General features: G+C 41.1%; 1 protein-coding gene and 1 long non-coding RNA gene across 20 annotated transcripts in view; one reads left to right on the top strand and one right to left on the bottom strand.

The window, feature by feature from the left end:
• The window catches only part of ANKS1B (ankyrin repeat and sterile alpha motif domain containing 1B), a 330,160-nt gene extending 310,662 nt beyond the window's left edge, over positions 1–19,498 (top strand). For 9 of the 19 annotated variants that reach the window (XM_077934840.1, XM_077934839.1, XM_077934837.1 and 6 more), the window contains 5 exons: positions 2,350–2,478; positions 5,178–5,249; positions 8,609–8,695; positions 11,265–11,402; positions 15,623–17,917. In XM_077934840.1, coding sequence (XP_077790966.1) covers positions 2,350–2,478; positions 5,178–5,249; positions 8,609–8,695; positions 11,265–11,402; positions 15,623–16,138 — 942 coding nt within the window. In that variant the 3' untranslated portion in view covers positions 16,139–17,917. Of the gene's footprint in view, positions 1–2,349; positions 2,479–5,177; positions 5,250–8,608; positions 8,696–11,264; positions 11,403–15,622 lie in introns of all 19 variants that reach the window. The other 10 variants (XM_077934853.1, XM_077934852.1, XM_077934842.1 and 7 more) reach the window with 3 other exon arrangements.
• On the bottom strand, positions 745–13,969 carry LOC114605021 (uncharacterized). Its single transcript, XR_003708475.2, has 2 exons — positions 11,702–13,969; positions 745–10,702 (listed from the first exon to the last, which is right to left on the bottom strand). It is a non-coding gene; the product is annotated as an uncharacterized LOC114605021 (long non-coding RNA).
• Positions 19,499–19,822: the final 324 nt, after the last annotated feature.

Here is a 19,822-nt window from a genome sequence, read left to right as displayed (position 1 = left end):
GATTTTTTTGTCCACTACACTGAATTGCCATATCCAGTGATAATTCCACAAGGTCACAATGTAGTCAAAGTGAAATACCTGTTAGTGCAGCAGATTAAGTGATAGAGCTAAATATATTCCTAAAAGATGTTTCGCAGGATTATGCCCAGCATTTGAGGATGGTAAAATCAAAGGCTGACTCTTATTTTTGCAGCACACGTTTGCTATATATAACTGGTATTTGTGATATTGAATACTGTAAAGTGTGAAGAAGAAAATTGCAGTAAAAATGCAGTGAGCATAGGCAAGAAAATTGTGGCCGATGTCAGTGCCTGAATACATATCCACTGTATACCCTTGGATGTTTGAAAAGCCCTTCCATATTTCACCAACGGAATGCCATTATACATGTGGCAAAGAGGCACTGCATAAATTTTGAATGGGCTCAAAGGCAGATAATTTATCCTTATAGAGCCTCCATGTTTAAAAACTATGAATGTCTAATGTTGATATTAGCAACTGCAAAATGTTAATCCATGTGACATGGTTTAAACATTCTAAAGTGCTATGTAAAGCTAAGTATTAACTGTTATTTTATTATTGTCTACACAACAGACATTTCACAGTTTCAGCATTTTCCAGCATCAAGAAATAGTGATTAGATAAAGCGCTACTTGCTGGAAATGTAGTGTATCTGCCAAGTCTACCCAGACGCCTCCTCCCTCCCACAAAAAAACCAAAACGAAACTCAGAAAAGCACAGGAGTTAATAGTTGATTGCAAGATGCCAATTTATATATCTCTGAAGCACTTTTAAAGGAAAGTACCACATCTGCAATTACATTACTATTAGTTTTCAATGAGGCAGTGATATTGGCACAAAGTTGTTTCTGCTTGTTTTGTCTTCTGCTTCAGTTTTCACATTGGAAGGTTACTATTAATTTTGATGTCTTCCAGTTTACCTTGTGCTTGTCCTTGTAGATCTGTACAAACCAACCTCTGTCTTGTCATGATTGTGTGGCCCATGAAAATGGATGTATAATGCTTGTTTTGTTTGCTCTGTCCTGGTTTACGAAATGAAACGACATTTTCTTTCATTGGAATTTTCTCATTTGCTTTCAACAGCAATTACGTGTTTCAGTTGCTTTGATTTAATCTTGGGATGGAGCCAGAGAAAAGGCTACAGAAGGGAGCTGGCAGAAGCTGGTTTTTTCTGCCCTCTACCCTGCCCAAGCAGTCTCCTGAGTAACAGGGATTCTGCCAAATGGGATGAATTGTGGCACAGAGGACTAAGGAGGAATCCCCCATAAGTTGTCAAAGCATATTCTGTGAGCAGAGCTCCCACTCACAGAAGGCAACTTGCCTACTTTTTACAGATCCACCGCATTCACTCCCCTGATCCTCATGAGAAGCTGGGTGGGGCTGCCAGGGGGAGGAGGAGGAGCAGAAAACCAGATTCTGCTTCCTTCCTTCTGCAGACCTTTTCCTGGATCCAACCTCTTATTTCTCAAGTTTGTTTAAAATTGTTAGCAAGCTTTTAACAAATAGTTGCCGATTTGATCTCAAGTTGAAAAACAGTGAGTAGAAAGAGTATATTAAACTGGGACAAAAAGGCTCAGAAGTCGGAGATAAGCAAATTGTAAGATTTGTTGCAATACATATAGATTTAGAAAGTACTTTCCAAATGTAACCATTTTGTTAAATCAGTTTAAATATTTGCTTTTTTATCTGTAAGAAAATTAATTAAATTCAAGCATCCTTGGTGGTAGTTGAGTTAAGAAACATATTCAGATTCTCATCAACATTTCCTCAAAATAAGACTGCAGTCCTATATACACTTAAATGGGAGGACGCCTCATTGAATTCAGTGGGACTTGCTTCTAAGGAGGCTTTCATAGGATTACAGAACAAGTCCCAATGATTACAGTTGGGCTTTCTCATAAGCAAGTGGGCACAGGCACAGGTTGCAATCATGTGCAAACCTACTGGACAAAGTGGATTTGAGTATGGGTCTCGTTGCATTACAATCCTATAGGTGCTTGAAATCATGAGGCTTACTTCCAAACACTCACATATATGGGCAAGCTGTTAGTTTCTTATGCACAAGGATAACAATGGTGTATAAGTAGCAGCAGCATTTAAATAATGTCTGCCTATTTTTGACATTGCTCCTTGCTAGACAACTCAGATTGGAGGCTGTAGTGAAGTAATAAATGCTGACTACATGGGCATTCATAAAGTTATTTTTATTCTTCAGAATGGCACGTTCTGTAAATAATAATATGTAGCCAAAATGCCATGGTTGCAACCACAGTGAAATATGCTAATTGCCTTCAGTTTACATTGCTTTTTGAATACATCTGATTTTCAGACTGGAGACTGGGGTGAACCATCAATTACCTTACGACCTCCTAATGAGGCAACAGCATCAACACCGGTACAATACTGGCAACATCATCCAGAGAAACTAATCTTCCAGTCATGCGATTACAAAGCATTTGTAAGTTTGCCAAACTCAATGTTTTCTTTGAGAATAGTTGGAAATTGTCCAGTTTAAGGAGTGACCATTAACATTTTGGTAGTCTTTTTCTCTACCTAGCACAACTATAACGTCTTTCTTACAGAAACAAAAATGATACAAATAATTTTTTTTACATTATTGTGAACAGAATACAGAATGAATTTGTAGCTTTATCTTTAAATCTGTGTTTCAGTCCCTGCTCTTTATTAAAGAAACATCCAAATTTTTATGCCATTGACATCCAAAGTCTCATAAATATATAAAAAGGTGGTGGTAGGGAGAGAACTGAAGGGGAACCCAGATGCATTGTTTTCAAGGTTTTTGAGTATGACCATGAAGACAACCATAGCTTTCCACCCATGCTTGTCCCCAGAATCAGGTGCTCAGAACTGCACCATAGCCTGTGTACATGGATATTGAATTTAGCTCCCATATTGATAGACTAATCCTCCATTAATTTGCCCAATTCCTTTTAAAATCTCTCTAAGCTAGTGACCATTACCACATCTTGTGGTACTACTGCCTTCTATAAAATTCTTGCTGTGTGAAGTACTTCATTTTGTTCACATGCTGATTCCAGCACATTGGAAGCAAACACTTCAATCGCTGTTTTAAAAGTGGTGCTATTAAAAATTACTAGTCCTTGGTTTTATCAAAAGCCTTGAAGAATCTGTCAAATCTACTACTCACTTAATAGAAAGAAATTAGGCTCTAATAAGACTTAATCTTTTTTTTAAAAAACCCCTAAAAAACCACCCTTTTACATCTTGAGCAGCAGTGTGCTACACACGTTATTTTTTTAAAAGGAAAAAAGCTTCACAGCTTTAATTCAACTGTACTGAGACGATTTAGGCTTTTTTTTGCAGAATTATAATACTGGACTTTATGATCCTGGACAGAATTTCCTGGTAACACACAATAGTGAACTAAATAAAATGTTATATACCAAGAAGAATGTATACCACTGAGCAATAATGTGGTGGTGGAAATTTCATGAAAGGATCCACCGTTTCTGTGGCACCACTAGCCTGCTCCAGCCAGAGTAGAAGGTAGCAGTAGTGGCATCTTTCTCATTTTTCTATATGTGTCCATCCCCCTTTTATCCCATTGACATCAGTGAAGGAAGAATGACTACACCTGCTCTGGGACTAGTATAGATTTTTTGTGCTTTTCAGGGGAATGAGGGAATACAAGGCCTCCTGCGGTCTACATCCAATATGCCCCCTTCATGTCCTGCCACTGGCACTGCATCTATACCCACTGAACATGCCAGGGGCTCCTTCAGGGTCATAAAAGTGCCCCAGAGACAGAACTCCTCCACTGGTGGATTGGCACATGTGCCCCTCAGCTGCCCTTTGGCCAACATTAGAATTGCAACCTAAGTAACTTTACATCACATGTGCACCCTGCATGGTCCTGTAACTGCACAGTAGTGTGACTTTTTATTTTCTATTTGTATATGGACAGCTGGTATAGACATAGATTTTAAGAGTAAATCCTTGGTTTTGTTTTTGATGACTTCTCCCCATGAATATGACATCTGTAGGTGTTCCTCTATTTTAAAGGTGGAAAATGCAGAAGCTCAGGGCAGCGGCGGAGGAAGCCACTTGGGTGCCTGGGGCAGCGTGCCCAGGGGTGGGGCGATCCTTCCATAGGGGCGGAGTGAGGGTGGGGCGAGCTGCCCATAGGGCAGAGCACACCGCAGGGCCTCCGGAGTCTGCCTGCCTCTTCCCACTCAGCCGCCCTACAGCTGGGAGGGGGGAGACAGTGGGCGGACAGTTTGGGCAGCGTGGAGCCTGCACGCGCCCAAGCCACCGCATCTCTCCCAGGAGAAACATGTGGCTCGGGTGCGCTGCAGGCTCCTGCGGTGAGTGCCCCATTTTGTCACCCCCATCGGTGGTGACACCCGGGCAACCCGCACCCACCGCACCTCCCTTCCTCTACTCCTGGCTCAGGGGGTCATGTTGCCAGACAGGGCATTCCCTGTAGCAGCCCCTAGGTTGTGGAGGTTCCTCCCCACAGATGTGTGTCTGGCAAGTTCAACTATACAGTTGAATGATGAACGTGCACTTCTTTATTCTGGCCTTTGACAACTAAGTTGTTTTAAACTGTTTTTAATGTATTTTAAATTGTTGTAACTCAACTTGGGATCTTAGGGTGAAGGGTGGGTAATTAATAATAACATCAGCAACAACAGCAACACCTGCTAGTACTGCTAATAAATTAACTTAGACAAAGAGCATGAAATAACACTTTGTAAATTTACTATGTAAAATCTAACATTATGAAAGGGAAAATTATAGATTTGATTTAATGAAGAGGATTTAGCTCAATAGATTCCAGGCTGGAGAGCAAAATTCTTAAAAGCACATAAAACACAATCATAAATCTTAAAACCCTTTTAAACAACTAGAGCAGCTAAAACCACCAATCAATACATTCAAACACTGAAAATGCCTGGCACAAACAGGTAGGGCTTTACTTGGTGCCAAAGTGTCAGCACCAAGTGTACTTCTGAGAAGAGCGAATTCAAGAAGCAGGGCACCACTACAGAGAAGGCTGTATCGCACATTGTCTACTCTCCCTAGAATGTTTTAGGTCAGCAAATAAGCTTTCTTTGAAATTTTGCTTACTCTGTTTCATAACTTCAGAAAACAGTGCCTTGTTTCTTTCATAAGTATTTAGGTTCTATGCTGGTAAAAGAGCTAAGAGGCACAGAATCAACGCAGGATGCCTGTGCAAAAATGAGGGTGAGTGAAACTTTTTCAAAACAGCTGTAATAGGCCGGACTTTTACTTGTAACTGCCTCACTTCATCTATGTTGTACATTAAATGAAATAACTCTGGATTTCTTTGCAATATTCTTTATACTTTAGTTATACGTATGTTACATAGTTTTTTATGTTACCACTAAAACCTCCAACTGCATGCACGTTGTACATTTCCTACCTCTTGATAAGTAGATTCCCCCCCTTGCACCTTTTTATTTCTGTAGAGAATATAATAAGATTTAGCAGGCCAAGCATTTCCTTAACAGAAAACTTGACTAGTAAATTCCCATAGGACTGGATACTCAAGCCCCTTTTTGGTGGAACTTGGGAACTCCCTTGGGGAAAGCATAAAAGGTAAAGGGTAAAGGTACCCCTGCCCATACGGGCCAGTCGTGTCCGACTCTGGGGTTGCGCGCCCATCTCGCTTAAGAGGCCGGGGGCCAGCGCTGTCCGGAGACACTTCCGGGTCACGTGGCCAGCGTGACGAAGCTGCTCTGGCGAGCCTGCACCAGCGCAGCACATGGAAACGCCGTTTACCTTCCCGCTATAAAGCGGTACCTATTTATCTACTTGCACTTAGGGGTGCTTTCGAACTGCTAGGTGGGCAGGAGCTGGGACCGAACGACGGGAGCTCACCCCGCCGCAGGGATTCGAACCCGTGTCCCTAAGGATAAAGTTATGTGATTGCAAATAAGGGAGGAGTAGTCCAGCTTTTTGGAGTCGGCACCACCTCTAATATAGAACCAATTTCTACTCATCAATGCCCTGTTTTCCACTAGGGCCAAGTCCTGACCATGTTTACAACAAGCTTCTACACTAAGTCACAAAAATACTTGATTAACAATCACCCTTGCTCTTTAAAAAAGCCAAGTCTGCTACCTTTCCAACTTGTCTGCCAAATGGTTCTGTGCTAACTCAAAATTCCCCAAACAGAAGACTGTCTGTTGACAACCCACCTCTAAGCCTGTTTTGAAGTTTTCTCCTCACACAACCCAGCAGTAGAGGAAGTGAAGAGGTCCCTGGTTCTCTCTCTGAAGAAGGCTAAGAGACACCTCCTAAACAAACACCAATTCAGCAACACTTTCAGGTGGGGAAAGCATAAGCCATTTTAAATCCCTTGGAATGTGATGAGGGGGCCTGGAGAGAGAATTTCCACCTTTACTGCTGGGAGGCAGTGATTCAGATAGAAGTTGCTGAATGGTGCTTACTGGGTGGATGGTTTTTCCAGCACAGACACAGGCTGCTAACATTTGCAGGGACTCAACAACCATGCCTGTGCATGGGGCTGGCAGTGTCATTCCCACCTCCGCTGCTTCCTCCTGGCACCTAAAGGGTAAATATGGGAATTCCAATCCTGCATCAGTTGCTATGCATGGTCCACTGGCAGCTATTTGTAGCAAACTACATCGCTGGCCACCATTGGCCAAGGGAGTACTGGAGGAATATGGTGTCTTTTTGTACTGCCTGCCCATTTACAAAAATTCAAGCAGAACATTTAAAGCAGAGAGCAAAACCACTAGTCCTGTTTCACTTTCCCAAGGAGAACAACGGAAACCCCCAAAGTACTTTTCCTTTCACAAACTCAGACTCCTTTCTCTGCTCAAATTAAAAGGGGGCGGAGGGGGCTCCTTCTAGTAGTCTCCTTCTCCTTCCCTCAGACATTGATGGATGCTACGTTCCAAAAGCTAGTACCATCAGGGAATATTGGTTAATTCCTTTGGTTAATTCTCTGATAATCCTTCAAGTATTTCAGGCAAAACAGCAATAAGCCTGTTCATGCTAATCAAGACAGAAAACCCATAATAATATAGTATTAAAAACAACTGCTGAGAGCAGGGACAGGAGAGATCAGTGTGGAGTGACATTTCAGGAGTGATAATGCCCAATCATAACGTATTTTTCACTTAAGACATTATAAGAATATCCTACAATTGTGTCACTGGCAGTTGTCCAACAAAATCTATTTGGATAAGAATAAAATCTTAACAGCTCATTGGCATCATTGTTTTCATGTGTAATTACAAATTTATGAAATGATTAAGAATATATACCATTGAAAATACAAATTATTTCATTTTATTTGTTTCTATCTGCAGCAAAGTGTAAATAAGAGGCTGATATTTAGTTTTGGGGAGATAAAGGCTGACGCTTTTGAAAGGCGTTCCAAGGATGTCAATTAAATACGTATAAATCATAACCTCAATCTTTCTCATTATACATTCTGTATGTTCTTTTCTGGTGCTCAAATATATTATTTGTATGAAGAGGAGGAAAACTGTTGGCATCTTAACACTTATGAAGCATAATTAATATCTATATTTATCCCATCTAAATGTAGAACTATACAAATAAAAAGTTTTATAATCTTTCTTTATAATTCAAAAATCTTTATAATTAGGAGCTAACTTATCATTTTAGTATGTTTTCCTTCTCCTGATATTTATTGTCTGTTGGATGTTTTCTTGTTCAGTGTTTCAGTTGGTAACTGCTTTGTGTTATCTTTACTAAAAAGGGACACAGATTATATTAAACATAGATAAAATAAATATGGCCCTTTTACATAATTTTTTGAGTTTTTCAGGAAGTAACAGAATCTCTAAAACCCTTAAAATGTCAAAGGAAACTGCAGTACTTCTACACAAGTGCATACAGGTGGGATAATCAGTCAGGCTATTTTAGCATTAAAAATTGTAGTGTATCGAAGAATAAGGATGTGATCCTGAGGGGTGTTAAACTGCAGGCCTGTTAAAGCCAAACATCTCATAGTAAGCACCAGAGTAGATGAAGTAGCCTCAATTGTCCAGATAAAAATCTGTTACATTATCAAGAAACTTTGCTGCTGCTTTGTCAGAGGCAAAGCCAACACTTTTGTATTACCCGCTTAAGAATGTAACAAGAGCCCTGCTGGCCCAACTCATCCATCATCCTGTTCTCACAGTGGCCAACCAGATGCCTATGGGATGCCCAAAAGCAGGAGTTGAGTGCAACAACACTCTTCCCGCTTGTGATTCCCAGAAACTGGACAGTGGAGCTGGATCATAGCTATCATGGCTAGTAGCACCTGAATGCCTTATCCTCCATTAAATCCTCACGGTGCTTGGAAGCAATGCAATCAAACTTCTTGTGGGTTTGACCAGTATTCATGTCTCCTGTACTATGTGTGTGCATGTGGTGGCTTATTCCACGCATTTTCAGAGATGGGCTATTAAAATATATAATGAGATATATCCTCTATTTCTCATTCCCTACAGTTGAATGTAGTATATTGTCTTGGAAAAGGAAATCAGATGTACATTGTTCAATACACCACATTCTTTCATGTTTGTTTTTAATTTCAGAAGTCTACAGAACAAATGAAGAAAGTTCCTACTATTGTTTTATCAGTCTCTTATAAAGGGGTAAAATTTATTGATGCAACAAATAAGGTAGGCATCATTTGGTTACTCATACATTTTATAATAAGATGTTCTTCCACATGTATGGCCACCCGTTTTCAAAGTGCACATTAGTTCTTTTGGCCTTCCTGGACAACAGTTTACTTGCACAGGATAATGGTGGGATGACTCCCAGCATAAGTTCCTGTCCTTTTCCAGCCTTGTTTTCTCCGTCCCCATCTGGAAGCAACACGGCATTTAAACTCAGGCAAACAAAACACACAGGCTGTTCCCTTGTTATTTTTAAAATATATTCGATAAATCAAGAAAATATAGGCACAGCTGAGATCCCTTAGCAGTAAAATCCTGCACACGTCTATGCAAAAGTAAGTCCCATTGTTTTCCATTGTTGTGTGTATAAGCTTGCAGCCTAAAAGTACAAAGTTAGCACTTGATGCACTAATTGTAGTAAAATGTAATATTGTTTCCCACTAGGTTGTTTGTACCCATTGAGTAGTTTACACAGTAGGTCTTGGGCAGTCACTGCATGCTTTTTCTGGAGAGAAGACAGTCTGGTTGGTTTTTGTAAAATCTGAAAGTACCCTTATGGAAGAGTTCTAAATGTATCAGGAGCACAGGGACTGCCTTAAAGTGGCAAAGCACCCTTCCCCCTTCTGCAAATGTGGGGAAGCTGCTCTACTTCTGCTGTAAGCAGGGGGGTGGCAGCGTTTCCCATCTGCATGCCACCCCCTGGCTGATTAAAGGAAAAGGAAAGGGCTTTAATGTCTGATGGGTAGAGTTTAAATTCTGCTGCCTATGCGGCATGATCTTGTTCCCAGCTGGAAACAGGGTGGCACAGCCAACATGGGATTAAACCCTATTCTCCCACCCATCAGCCAAAGTTACCAGTGACATCGGCTGATGGGTAAGTGATGGCCTGGTGAGCCAAGATTGTCCTGAAGGCTGGAAATTCCCCACCTCTGCTGTAAATACATGCCATATTCACTTAAGAGAGTTCAAATTCCAGCACATGTTTCAGTGGACCAGAGCGGAGTTTGAAATGAACATTAAAAACTATAAAGTCCACAGAACTTTATAGAGCTTCTTCTTTTAACATAAGCATTCTTTCCAGTTCTAATTTGTTCTGAAAACTAATCTTGTGCTATCAACCATCAACAGCCTATGGCAATCTTTTTTTATTCTCATTCATAGGAAACCGAACCCCTGCTTTTTAGTATCACTGCAATCTATTCTGAAATTAAGAACAAGGAACTAAAATTAAGACGTATTATTGGTTTTACCCAAAGTAGTGTAAAATTAAATGAGTATTAAACTTACTGAGTCTAAAGATCTTTACATAATTATTGCTCATTAAGGCATAATCATTAATTTGATTGTGGTCCTTTATGTAGAAATAACAGTTTTAAAAATGCTCCAACAATTTGAGATAAGAGGATTTAATAGTTTTGATTCTCTTCTAAAACACAAGCCCATAGATTCAAATAACCAGTTTTCAGTATACATTATTAAAATAGATTGCTAAATTAATATTTCAATGAGCTCTCTTGAGCATTCATAGTTGCCTGAAAATATACTTTCTCAGAGGAAATTTGTCACAGGGAAAAACAGATTAAGGATGGCACATGAGCATGGCAGATTAACCATCATCCAAATTCAGAAGATAATTTATTCTAATTCCTAAGTATGTGATTAAAGATGAAACATATATGACCAAATCCCACAGCACCAGTTCACAAACAGGGTTTTGGATTGTGGTGACAGTATTGCACCTGAAGTTCTTAGCTTAAACTAAACAAACTCATCCTGGTGGTTTTTATGTGAAATAACATTTTGAAAAGTTGAATGCAATGAAGGTATAAATATCATTTTGCTATACCAAGTGTTAATGTATCTGGACAGTACCCTTCATTTTGCTTGGCTCGTTTAACTTCTTCACATCCCTGTTTCACTGAGCAGTGAGCCTTTGCTGGGTTCTGGTTGCCCTTCTGATTGCAGAGGAACAAGTCTGGATCCAAACCATTACAATGTTCTTGTTCTCTGCGTGGTTAGAGGTAGAATAACGACCACAATCTATTCTCAGAATCACTAGTAATAATAATAATAATAATAATAATTTTTTATTTATACCCCGCCCTCCCCAGCCAAAGCCCTACTGGCCACGTGACAGCAGGACAGAGTGGTGGGCATGCTTTTACTCTCCCTCTCTTTTTGAAGATTGGCATATGTATTTTTCCTCCCACTAGAAACAATTGGGAGAAAATATATTTATGCCAATTCTGTTTTGGGGAGGGAGGGGTGTTGGGAGAATGGGAAGGTTATGTAGTCTTCAGATCTATGTCGTCTTCCTATCTGCCCCTGATACACACATATTTTTTTTACCTCTGCTGACAAAGGAAAGGCTGCCTAAGTGTATTATTTATTGAGCTGTTATTAATGAGGCTTACTTGGGGGAAACAAGGCTGCTATGGTTGCTATGGAACGTTACCCCCATCTCCCACTGCCCCAGATGTTCATACTCTCACTTTGCAGCTGAATGATTGAAGGGCTGTATGATGTTAATCAAATCCACTGAGTTGCCATTTCTTTTTCTTTCTTTTAGAATATTATTGCTGAACACGAGATTCGTAACATTTCTTGTGCTGCACAAGACCCTGAAGACCTCTCTACATTTGCTTATATCACAAAAGACTTGAAGACAAATCACCATTACTGCCATGTGTTCACAGCCTTTGATGTGGTTGGTCTATAAATATATTTCTACTTGGTCACATTTTAAAATCAAAAATATTTATAAATGCAATTTGCTGAGACAGATGCAAATACTTTAGGCTGCAATCCTAGCCCCACATTGCTGGGAGTAAGCAGAGGGGGGCGAACCAAGCCTTATGAGGAGCAATTGAGGGAGTTGGGTATGTTTAGCCTGGAAAAGAGGATTCTTGCAGCATTACAGCGGGGGTGGACTAGATGGCCCTCTGGGACTCTTCCAAATCTACAATTCTGTGAATCAATAAGTTCCATTGAATTTAAAAACCTTACCTCTAAGTAGGGATGCCGAGGATCACAGAAATAGAAGTATAACTAGCCAGATCATCAAATTCTCAGTTGCAGTTTATCTATGATGAAGATTGTTCAGGACCAACCCTGGTACAATATAAATTTTTTGCTCAGCTCTTCTGAAATAGTGAACTCCACTTCAGGTGGGACATTTTTAAAAATATTCACTTTTTTAAAGTGTGGCAATACTTTTATTTACAAATTTGGTATGCTGCTTCATATCATTATCGTGCCGTAGCTTATTTCTAATTCAGTAATAGAAAGCCATGATTCGCTGGAGCTTCCCAGGGGATATAGGCAGGATGAATAATTATTGCCTATGACTACTGCTTCGCACACATACATGTGTCACACCTTTTCCTACTCATAAAGCAGTGCTTCTTAGACATCAGACTAGGGCCCACAAGTGAGTTTGGGGCCACTTTCAGATGGACATCACTAGCACAGCCTGCCCAGTGCAAACTTGCTTGCTGGCCATGTCCTCTTCATTGGACCAATGCAGCATCAGCCACTCCGTGAATACTGCTTGAATAAATGAGCAAGAGCCAGAAAAATGAGGGTGGGGAGAAAGGTCGCTCTTCCTCTTCTGATGTAAAAGGGCCAGTGAAGGTGTTGAAGAAAATTAGAGACAGGTAACAGGTTAACATTTATTATCATTAATCAGCTGGTAATAGGAAGGGGTAAGAAAAGAAAACTATTATATGAGCAAAAATGAATGTGCAAGGACCAGGAAAGAGGGATGAAAGAAACTGGCAGGCTTTTTTGGTTGGGTGGAAATAAGGTACAAGTTGAGGGCAAAAGGAGAATGGCAGAAGAAATTACAGGAGATGGCTATAAAGACTTTGAGAGGCACGTAATGATGGGATAGGATAGATATACAAGTAAAACTCCTCTTTACAAAGATGAGTAACAATAACTCCAGAGCAGACCTGAGGAAAGCTTAGCTTTGAAACACCTTGTCATCAGGAGAACACTGTGGGAACGAATTTAGCAATTTGGAAAGATGGATTAGATATCCGCTGATTATGCCAAACTGCTTTCATCTCGCACTATTTTGGAACTGGCTGTTCCCTTGTACCACTTTTTAGTGGGGGTTGGTCTTGGTGTTTTTCAGCTCTCTTAAGTAGACAGAAAGGTTGAGAACCCCCAAGTTAAAGCAATCTTGAAGAGTTTGTTATACCTTCAGGAATCTATGTTAAGTGATAGCACAATTTTGTTTTTTGGCTAGGAAAAGATACCTGGATTTAAATAAGGCAATATGATTTTATAGTAATACTCTTATACATTTCAATGCTCTAATAGGCTCTGAAAACAATGACAGAAACTCTTTATAAGGAATGAAAATTTGACTTTTGAAAAATAAATTTATGTACAGCTGGTAAATGATAAAGCAGGGGTGGGGAATCTTTGGCCCAGCAGATGTTGTGGGATGCCAACTGCCATCAGCTTCAGATAGCTCTGCCGATTGTTAGGGATGATGGGGTCGGAATCCAACAACATCTGGAAGATAAGTGTTCAAGGTAACCTCTTGTCTATTTTTAATTTCAACAAAATAGTAATAGATAGGTATGCTGGAAGCTTCTGTTTTATTAATTTAAATTTGTGCCATGAAACTTTAAAATATTATATCTTCACATAACTGTAGTGCTTTTAGCTTTCATACTTAGAAAAATAATAATGTGTCCATTATAAAGCATTAGAGTTCTCTTGTTGAATTATGGCTGGTAAGTAGGAATGAATGTACAGTGGTGCCTCGCAAGACGAAATTAATTCGTTCCGCAAGTCTCTTCGTCTTGCGAGTTTTTCGTCTTGCGATGCACGGTTTCCCATAGGAATGCATTGAAAATCAATTAATGCGTTCCTAGGGAAACCGCCTTCAGACCAGGTCTGGGGACAGTCTGTCCCCCGACCTCTTCTGAAGGCTGGGGGGGGGGACAAGGGCCTTTCTTCCCACCCCCAGCATTTTAAAAAACCCCGGGACAGCGGAGGACGTCTCCGCTGTCCGGGGCGATCTTAAAATGCTGGCGGGCGGCATTTTAAAATCGCCCGGGACAGCGGAGGACTTCTCCGCTGTCCGGGGCGATTTAAAAGCCCCTGGGAAGGCAGGCAGGGGGGGACAAAGATTTTTGCCCCTGCCTGCCTTCAGAAGAGGTCCAGGACCTTGTTCCAATGCCGGGCGGCGGGGGGAGAGGTTCCCGCCCCTCCGCCCGGCATCGGGGCATCGTTCCGATGCCGGGCGGTGGGGGGAGGCGTTCCCGCCCCTCCGCCCGGCATCGGGGCATCGTTCCTCCGCCCGGCATCGGGGCATTGTTCCGATGCCGGGCGGTGGGGGGAGGCGTTCCCGCCCCTCCGCCCGGCATCGGGGCATTGTTCCGATGCCGGGCGGTGGGGGGAGGCGTTCCCGCCCCTCCGCCCGGCATCGGGGCATCGTTCCGATGCCGGGCGGCGGGGGGAGAGGTTCCCGCCCCTCCGCCCGGCATCGGGGCATCGTTCCGATGCCGGGCGGCGGGGGGAGAGGTTCCCGCCCCTCCGCCCGGCATCGGGGCATCGTTCCGATGCCGGGCGGCGGGGGAAGAGGTTCCCGCCCCTCCGCCCGGCATCGGGGCATCGTTCCGATGCCGGGCGGCGGGGGGAGAGGTTCCCGCCCCTCCGCCCGGCATCGGGGCATCGTTCCGATGCCGGGCGGCGGGGGGGAGGCGTTCCCGCCCCGCCGCCCGGCATCGGGGCATCGTTCCGATGCCGGGCGGCGGGGGGAGAGGTTCCCGCCCCTCCGCCCGGCATCGGGGCATCGTTCTGATGCCGGGCGGCGGGGGGAGAGGTTCCCGCCCCTCCGCCCGGCATCGGGGCATCGTTCCGATGCCAGGCGGCGGGGTGAGGAGGTGTCCCCGCCCCGCCGCCAGGCTTCGGAGGAGGTCCGAGGACAGCGGGGAAGACGCGCTGCGCTTCCCCGCTGTCCCGGAGATTTCCCTATGGGCTGTCGTCTTGCAAAGCAAGCCCATAGGGAAATTCGTTTTGCGAAGCGCCTCCAAAACGGAAAACCCTTTCGTCTAGCGGGTTTTCCGTCTTGCGAGGCGTTCGTCTTGCGAGGTACCACTGTATGCAGATAGTTAAATTGTATGGAGAGTGGCTGTGAATTGGTTCCCCCACCCTCCAAAATACATTTTCTAATACAAATTGAGTAGAAGAGAAAAAAATTCATAGGGCTTCTGTTATTAACGATCATCTGAACTGAAAATTAATGAATGTTTTGTCTGTGTTCTGAGGATACTAAAGGTACAGAAAATTAACCAAAGAAGCATCTATATAGCAGAACAGCTCCTTGCTATGGTCTTTTTACAGATGTGCTGAGAATGCTTGCTTTAATGCCTCAAGCCCATATATTCTTGGTCACAGGTCCACAATTTTCTTCCCCTTAAGAGTGAGGTGTTGTTCAAAAATGGGGCAAAGAGGCAGAAAAGGGCACGACAGGAGTAGAGAATCAATGGATGGGTATGAAGAAAGCAGCAATAAAGACGGAAAGGCACTCAGAACAATATTTTGTGTAACACCATAACCACATCCATTACATTAACATATTATTTTTACTTCTATGTTTATTGATTCTCTTATTTCTTATTGTAGTAAAATTTGAATTCTATATAATTTAAAAAAAAAATACTTTAGGATCTAGCACACTGAATTACAATTGCTAAGCAGGCAGAAAAATCCATTAGGTGGTCTACCAAGACCTTTGGCTATTTTTCAAGTGGTCCAGGAGGAAAAGTTTGGGAATCACAGTTCTGCAGTATTCCAGAGTGTGAAAATTAAGCTCTGCCTGATATGTGACGATGTTATAATTTAGATTTCTAAAAAAAATGTGTTTAATCTAACCTGTTTTCATGCTGCTGTTTGTTGCTGTTCCAGAATTTAGCCTATGAAATAATTCTCACATTGGGACAGGCATTTGAAGTAGCCTACCAACTAGCACTTCAAGCTCGAAAAGGAGGTCATTCTTCAACCCTTCCTGAAAGCTTCGATAATAAACCTACAAAACCAATTCCAAAACCTCGTGTTAGCATTCGAAAATCTGTGGTGAGTAAAATATCTCCAACCCATGAAAGAAGCCTGCTGGTGCTGGTGCTTAGGCTGAACTCATTTCCCCATTTCTGCAATGAAAGGTTCAGCAGATTGGGTCTTGGCTCTCTGCCCACAGGGCGAAGGCAGGCAGCAATCTTTGGGGACATAGGGCTCCCAGGATTCTCCACTAACACTCCTCTACTAGAAATATGCAGAGCTGCCCAGCACCTTTACAGGACACTATTGCATAGATGCCTTCACTTCAATGGAAGCCACCCTCAGTTGGAAGGTCCTCCTTCCGGAACACTGCAGCCTCTCTCCCACCTGAGATTGGGACATAGTAAAGCTATCCCAAACTGCTGACCTTTCATTGCAGAAACTGGAAAAAGTACTTGAATCATACTTTTCCATTGCCAATGAAAGGTCAGCTGGGCCCACCCTTAAGACCGGCTGCAGTACATCTGCTCTTCACTTCACTTTTTCTTTATTCTATATATGTCTGGGATGTAGGATTGGGTTTTTCTTTCTATAAGTCCTGATCTGTCTTGAGCTTGGTGAGTTCACAAACTGAATCCTGGGAGCCCTACGCCCTAAATGTTGCTGCCTGCCTCCGACCTGTGGGCAGAGAGCCAAGACCCAATCTGCTGACCTTTCATTGGGAATGGAAAACTACAATTCAGGTAGGTACAATCATACTTTCTCTTTATAATCAGCATGCTAGGGGCATGAGCAGTATTCCATTCGCTCATCTTTCTAAAGGCAGCTGTAGAAATTCAGTATCGTTACTAGCTCTTGGGCACACAAAATTCATTATGTAAAACAGTACTGGAGGGATTCCTAGGCATGCTAAGGAAGCCACCTGTAATTAAACATCAATTTCACTTATGTATCTGTGGTTCAGTTTTTCCTCTGTGGCCCATTCTCTGCTTAATAGCAACACTAATACTGTAGATCAAACATAGCTTCTTGTGATCTTCTTTAGTTTATATTTACCTTATAAAGGCAATACTTTTCTAGAAGCTCTTACCAGCAGTTCTCACCTTCAACTACCAGACCAGAACATAATCAGGTAGTTGTCCAGAGACAGACAGCTTTTTAAAGAAAATGTAAATCTGTATTGGACAGAAAAGGCAAAAGCTAATTGGCATTATCATATGCTAATAAATCCATCAATTCTTAACACTGTTAAACAACTTAAGTAGGTTAGTATACAATTTCTTTGTGCACCTCTAGCCAAATGAAGAATTACATAAACAAATGAGTGCTGTGTACTCAGTTTCTCCTCCAAGTTGTTCAGGATGTGCATGGTTAGCGGTTAGGAAAATCAGTGACAATGTAGATTAGCTGGGTAGGACTAAACCCAGCCAAACAGCCAATTGGTGTGTTTGCTGATTGTTTTACAATCTGCACACACACATACTTGGAGCAGTGTTATTAGCAAGAGAGAGAGAGAAAAGCAATTTTGGCAACCTGATCTTCAAGGCAAGTTGTTGAGCATGAGTTCCTTGTGTTACTGAGAACAAAACAGCACACATACAGTTGATAAAATTATAGTTATATACCTATAACTTCAGATTTTATGTAGATACATCTCTTGTTGCACTGGACTCATTCTGTGAGAGCAGTGAAACTAATGAATCAATATCCTCTTGGATTATCATGATAAAATAGAATATAGACTGTAGCCTCAGGAAAGCAATCCATGGTGCATGCCGTGTGGATAATGATGTGCTACTGTGTGACCCAGTTTGAGCACTGTTTTAATGCTCAGCAATTAGAGTAGATAAAGCATCATTGTGTTTCTTTTGTATTTGTTTCAAAGCAGATAGATCCCACTGAACAAAAGACTCTTGCCAACCTACCATGGATTGTAGAACCAGGACAAGAAGCTAAAAGAGGAATTAATACCAAGTATGAAACCACAATTTTCTGATAGTGAACTGTCCTCTTGTTTCTTGTTGTGCCTTGCACTCAAAGCAGTCATAGCACAGCCTTTCCTTGACGGCAACTCTTCAGTCTAGTAGAGGGGAAGACTGCACTATATGAGTGGCCTTGAAACTAGCAAAAACATACAAACAAAAACAAAAGGCTGCTGGTCATTTCTGGTGATTGTTCTTCCTGCAGCACTGATAGAAGAATGACATGGGATGAAGACTTTTCAATTACAGCCCACAAGAGGAGTGGGAGATTGTTTCACGCACGCTCTTCTCTTAGGACTTTGCCACAGTGCTTTCTTTTGATTTCGTATTTTAACGTTCTACTTTTACAAAGGTCTCTAACGGTAATGCTGCTTAGTAATACAACGTTCAGTTGTGGTTGGGTTTTTATTTTCACACATGGCAGTTTTTAAATTGAAACAAACCCAGATTAGTTAATAAAATATTTGAGATATGTTTGTGAAAACATGGGGATCTATACAAGTTAATTCTACTGTTTAATATGCTTTTCAAAATTAGTAATGGCAAGACATTAGCTTCCTTGACTTCTGTATTTGCTGGTCTATGTATTCTTCATGCCATTTAATCCTCTAGAGAAATGAGGTTATATATGTCAGTGTGAAACAGAATCAGAGTTTTATTAATGGCTTAAAAAAAAGAGGAATTAATAATGCATGAAAATGCACCTTGTATTAAATATTTTTGTGGGAGAGAAGAAAACTATAAGAGCAAGTATGATATTTATGATAAAGGAGGTCATTAATTATGAAGAGAGTCTGGCTTTATTTTAAAGTTAAATAAACTACTACTGTACTATCTAACAGTAGTAACAGTGGGGCCATCAGTATGCTGGATGCTTCACTTCATGGGGTAAAACGGAAGCTGCCCAGCAATTGCACTACAGGCACATGCAACTATACACAGTTTTTCAAGTTATTATAGCCATGAGTTTCGGTTTTTAAAAATCTGAAAGATGGTTTTAAACAAAACTAGGAATTTTATCAAATTTTCTGTCTCAGAAAGCTGGTTTTAATGAAAAAGTTCAACTCAAAAGGTTTTTTCCTAAATGAAGTAAACCATTCCAAAGTAATAATTCTTTCCACAAATCAGTTGAGCATTGGCTTGACAGTTGACTTAATGAAATTTGCTTACCATTTTCTTTGAAGTATTTTAATTTTTTAATGTCTTTGTGGAGTATTTGTATAATAACATTATGTATTTCAGTGAAACTGAATGAATTATAACAGTAAAAATATCAATCATAGGCAAAAAATGACATTTTAATGTATGTTCTATCCAGTCAAATTGTGAATCATTTTGAACTTCATTATAGAAATATTGATGAATAGTGTGGTTGACTTAAATGTTTTTTATTATTCTTTCATATTTAACTGAAAGGTTTCAGTTACATTCAACAACTGAATTTTTAACAAAATTGATAATTGAACTTGATTTAAAATTCAAAATTGTATATGGTTTAGTTGAACCTAATCATAGCGCTGAATGACAAAAAACCTTTTAATACAGTATTCAATTTACTTGAACCAATCAGCTCCTTGTACATATTATGCCTATTCATTGTTGATATGTATGTAGTAGGCTGACAGTAAACACTGAAAAATATAGTACCAAAAGGAATATTGTATAGGAGAAAAGTAAATAGTAGCCTCACTGCAACAAATACTTCTATGTAAATATGCTTGGGCTTCCAGTTATAAATTTTGTAATTTTTGTCATTATTTATATCCTATAAAAGCACACAAAATAAATTGAAGTTGTACAGTCAGCATTAGTTTCTGGAAAATTTAGTATTGATAATATTGAACATTAAGCTGTTGTTAAGTGATGGATCAGTCTTAAGTGTCAAAGAGACAATGGTATGATCCTATGAATCACTTCACTTACTCAACAGCTTTCAATATCTCACAAGAGACTAGTGTGGCAAAAAGGGAACTCCTCCATGCTTCAGGCCAATGCTAGAACTTGGTGGATGTGTGGTGTCTCTGTGCTATAGAACACAAACTTCAAATCTAACCTAATTGTCAACTTATCTCCAATAGCCCCTTCAGCCTGCCCAGCAAGATCTTGACCTTGCCTCACATCAGCATTC

This window comes from Podarcis muralis, chromosome 10 (genome assembly GCF_964188315.1).
Source record: "Podarcis muralis chromosome 10, rPodMur119.hap1.1, whole genome shotgun sequence".
Lineage (NCBI taxonomy): Eukaryota > Metazoa > Chordata > Lepidosauria > Squamata > Lacertidae > Podarcis > Podarcis muralis.
The sequence above is the reverse complement of the archived record's forward strand: the minus strand, read 5'-3'. Positions and strand labels throughout refer to the sequence as shown.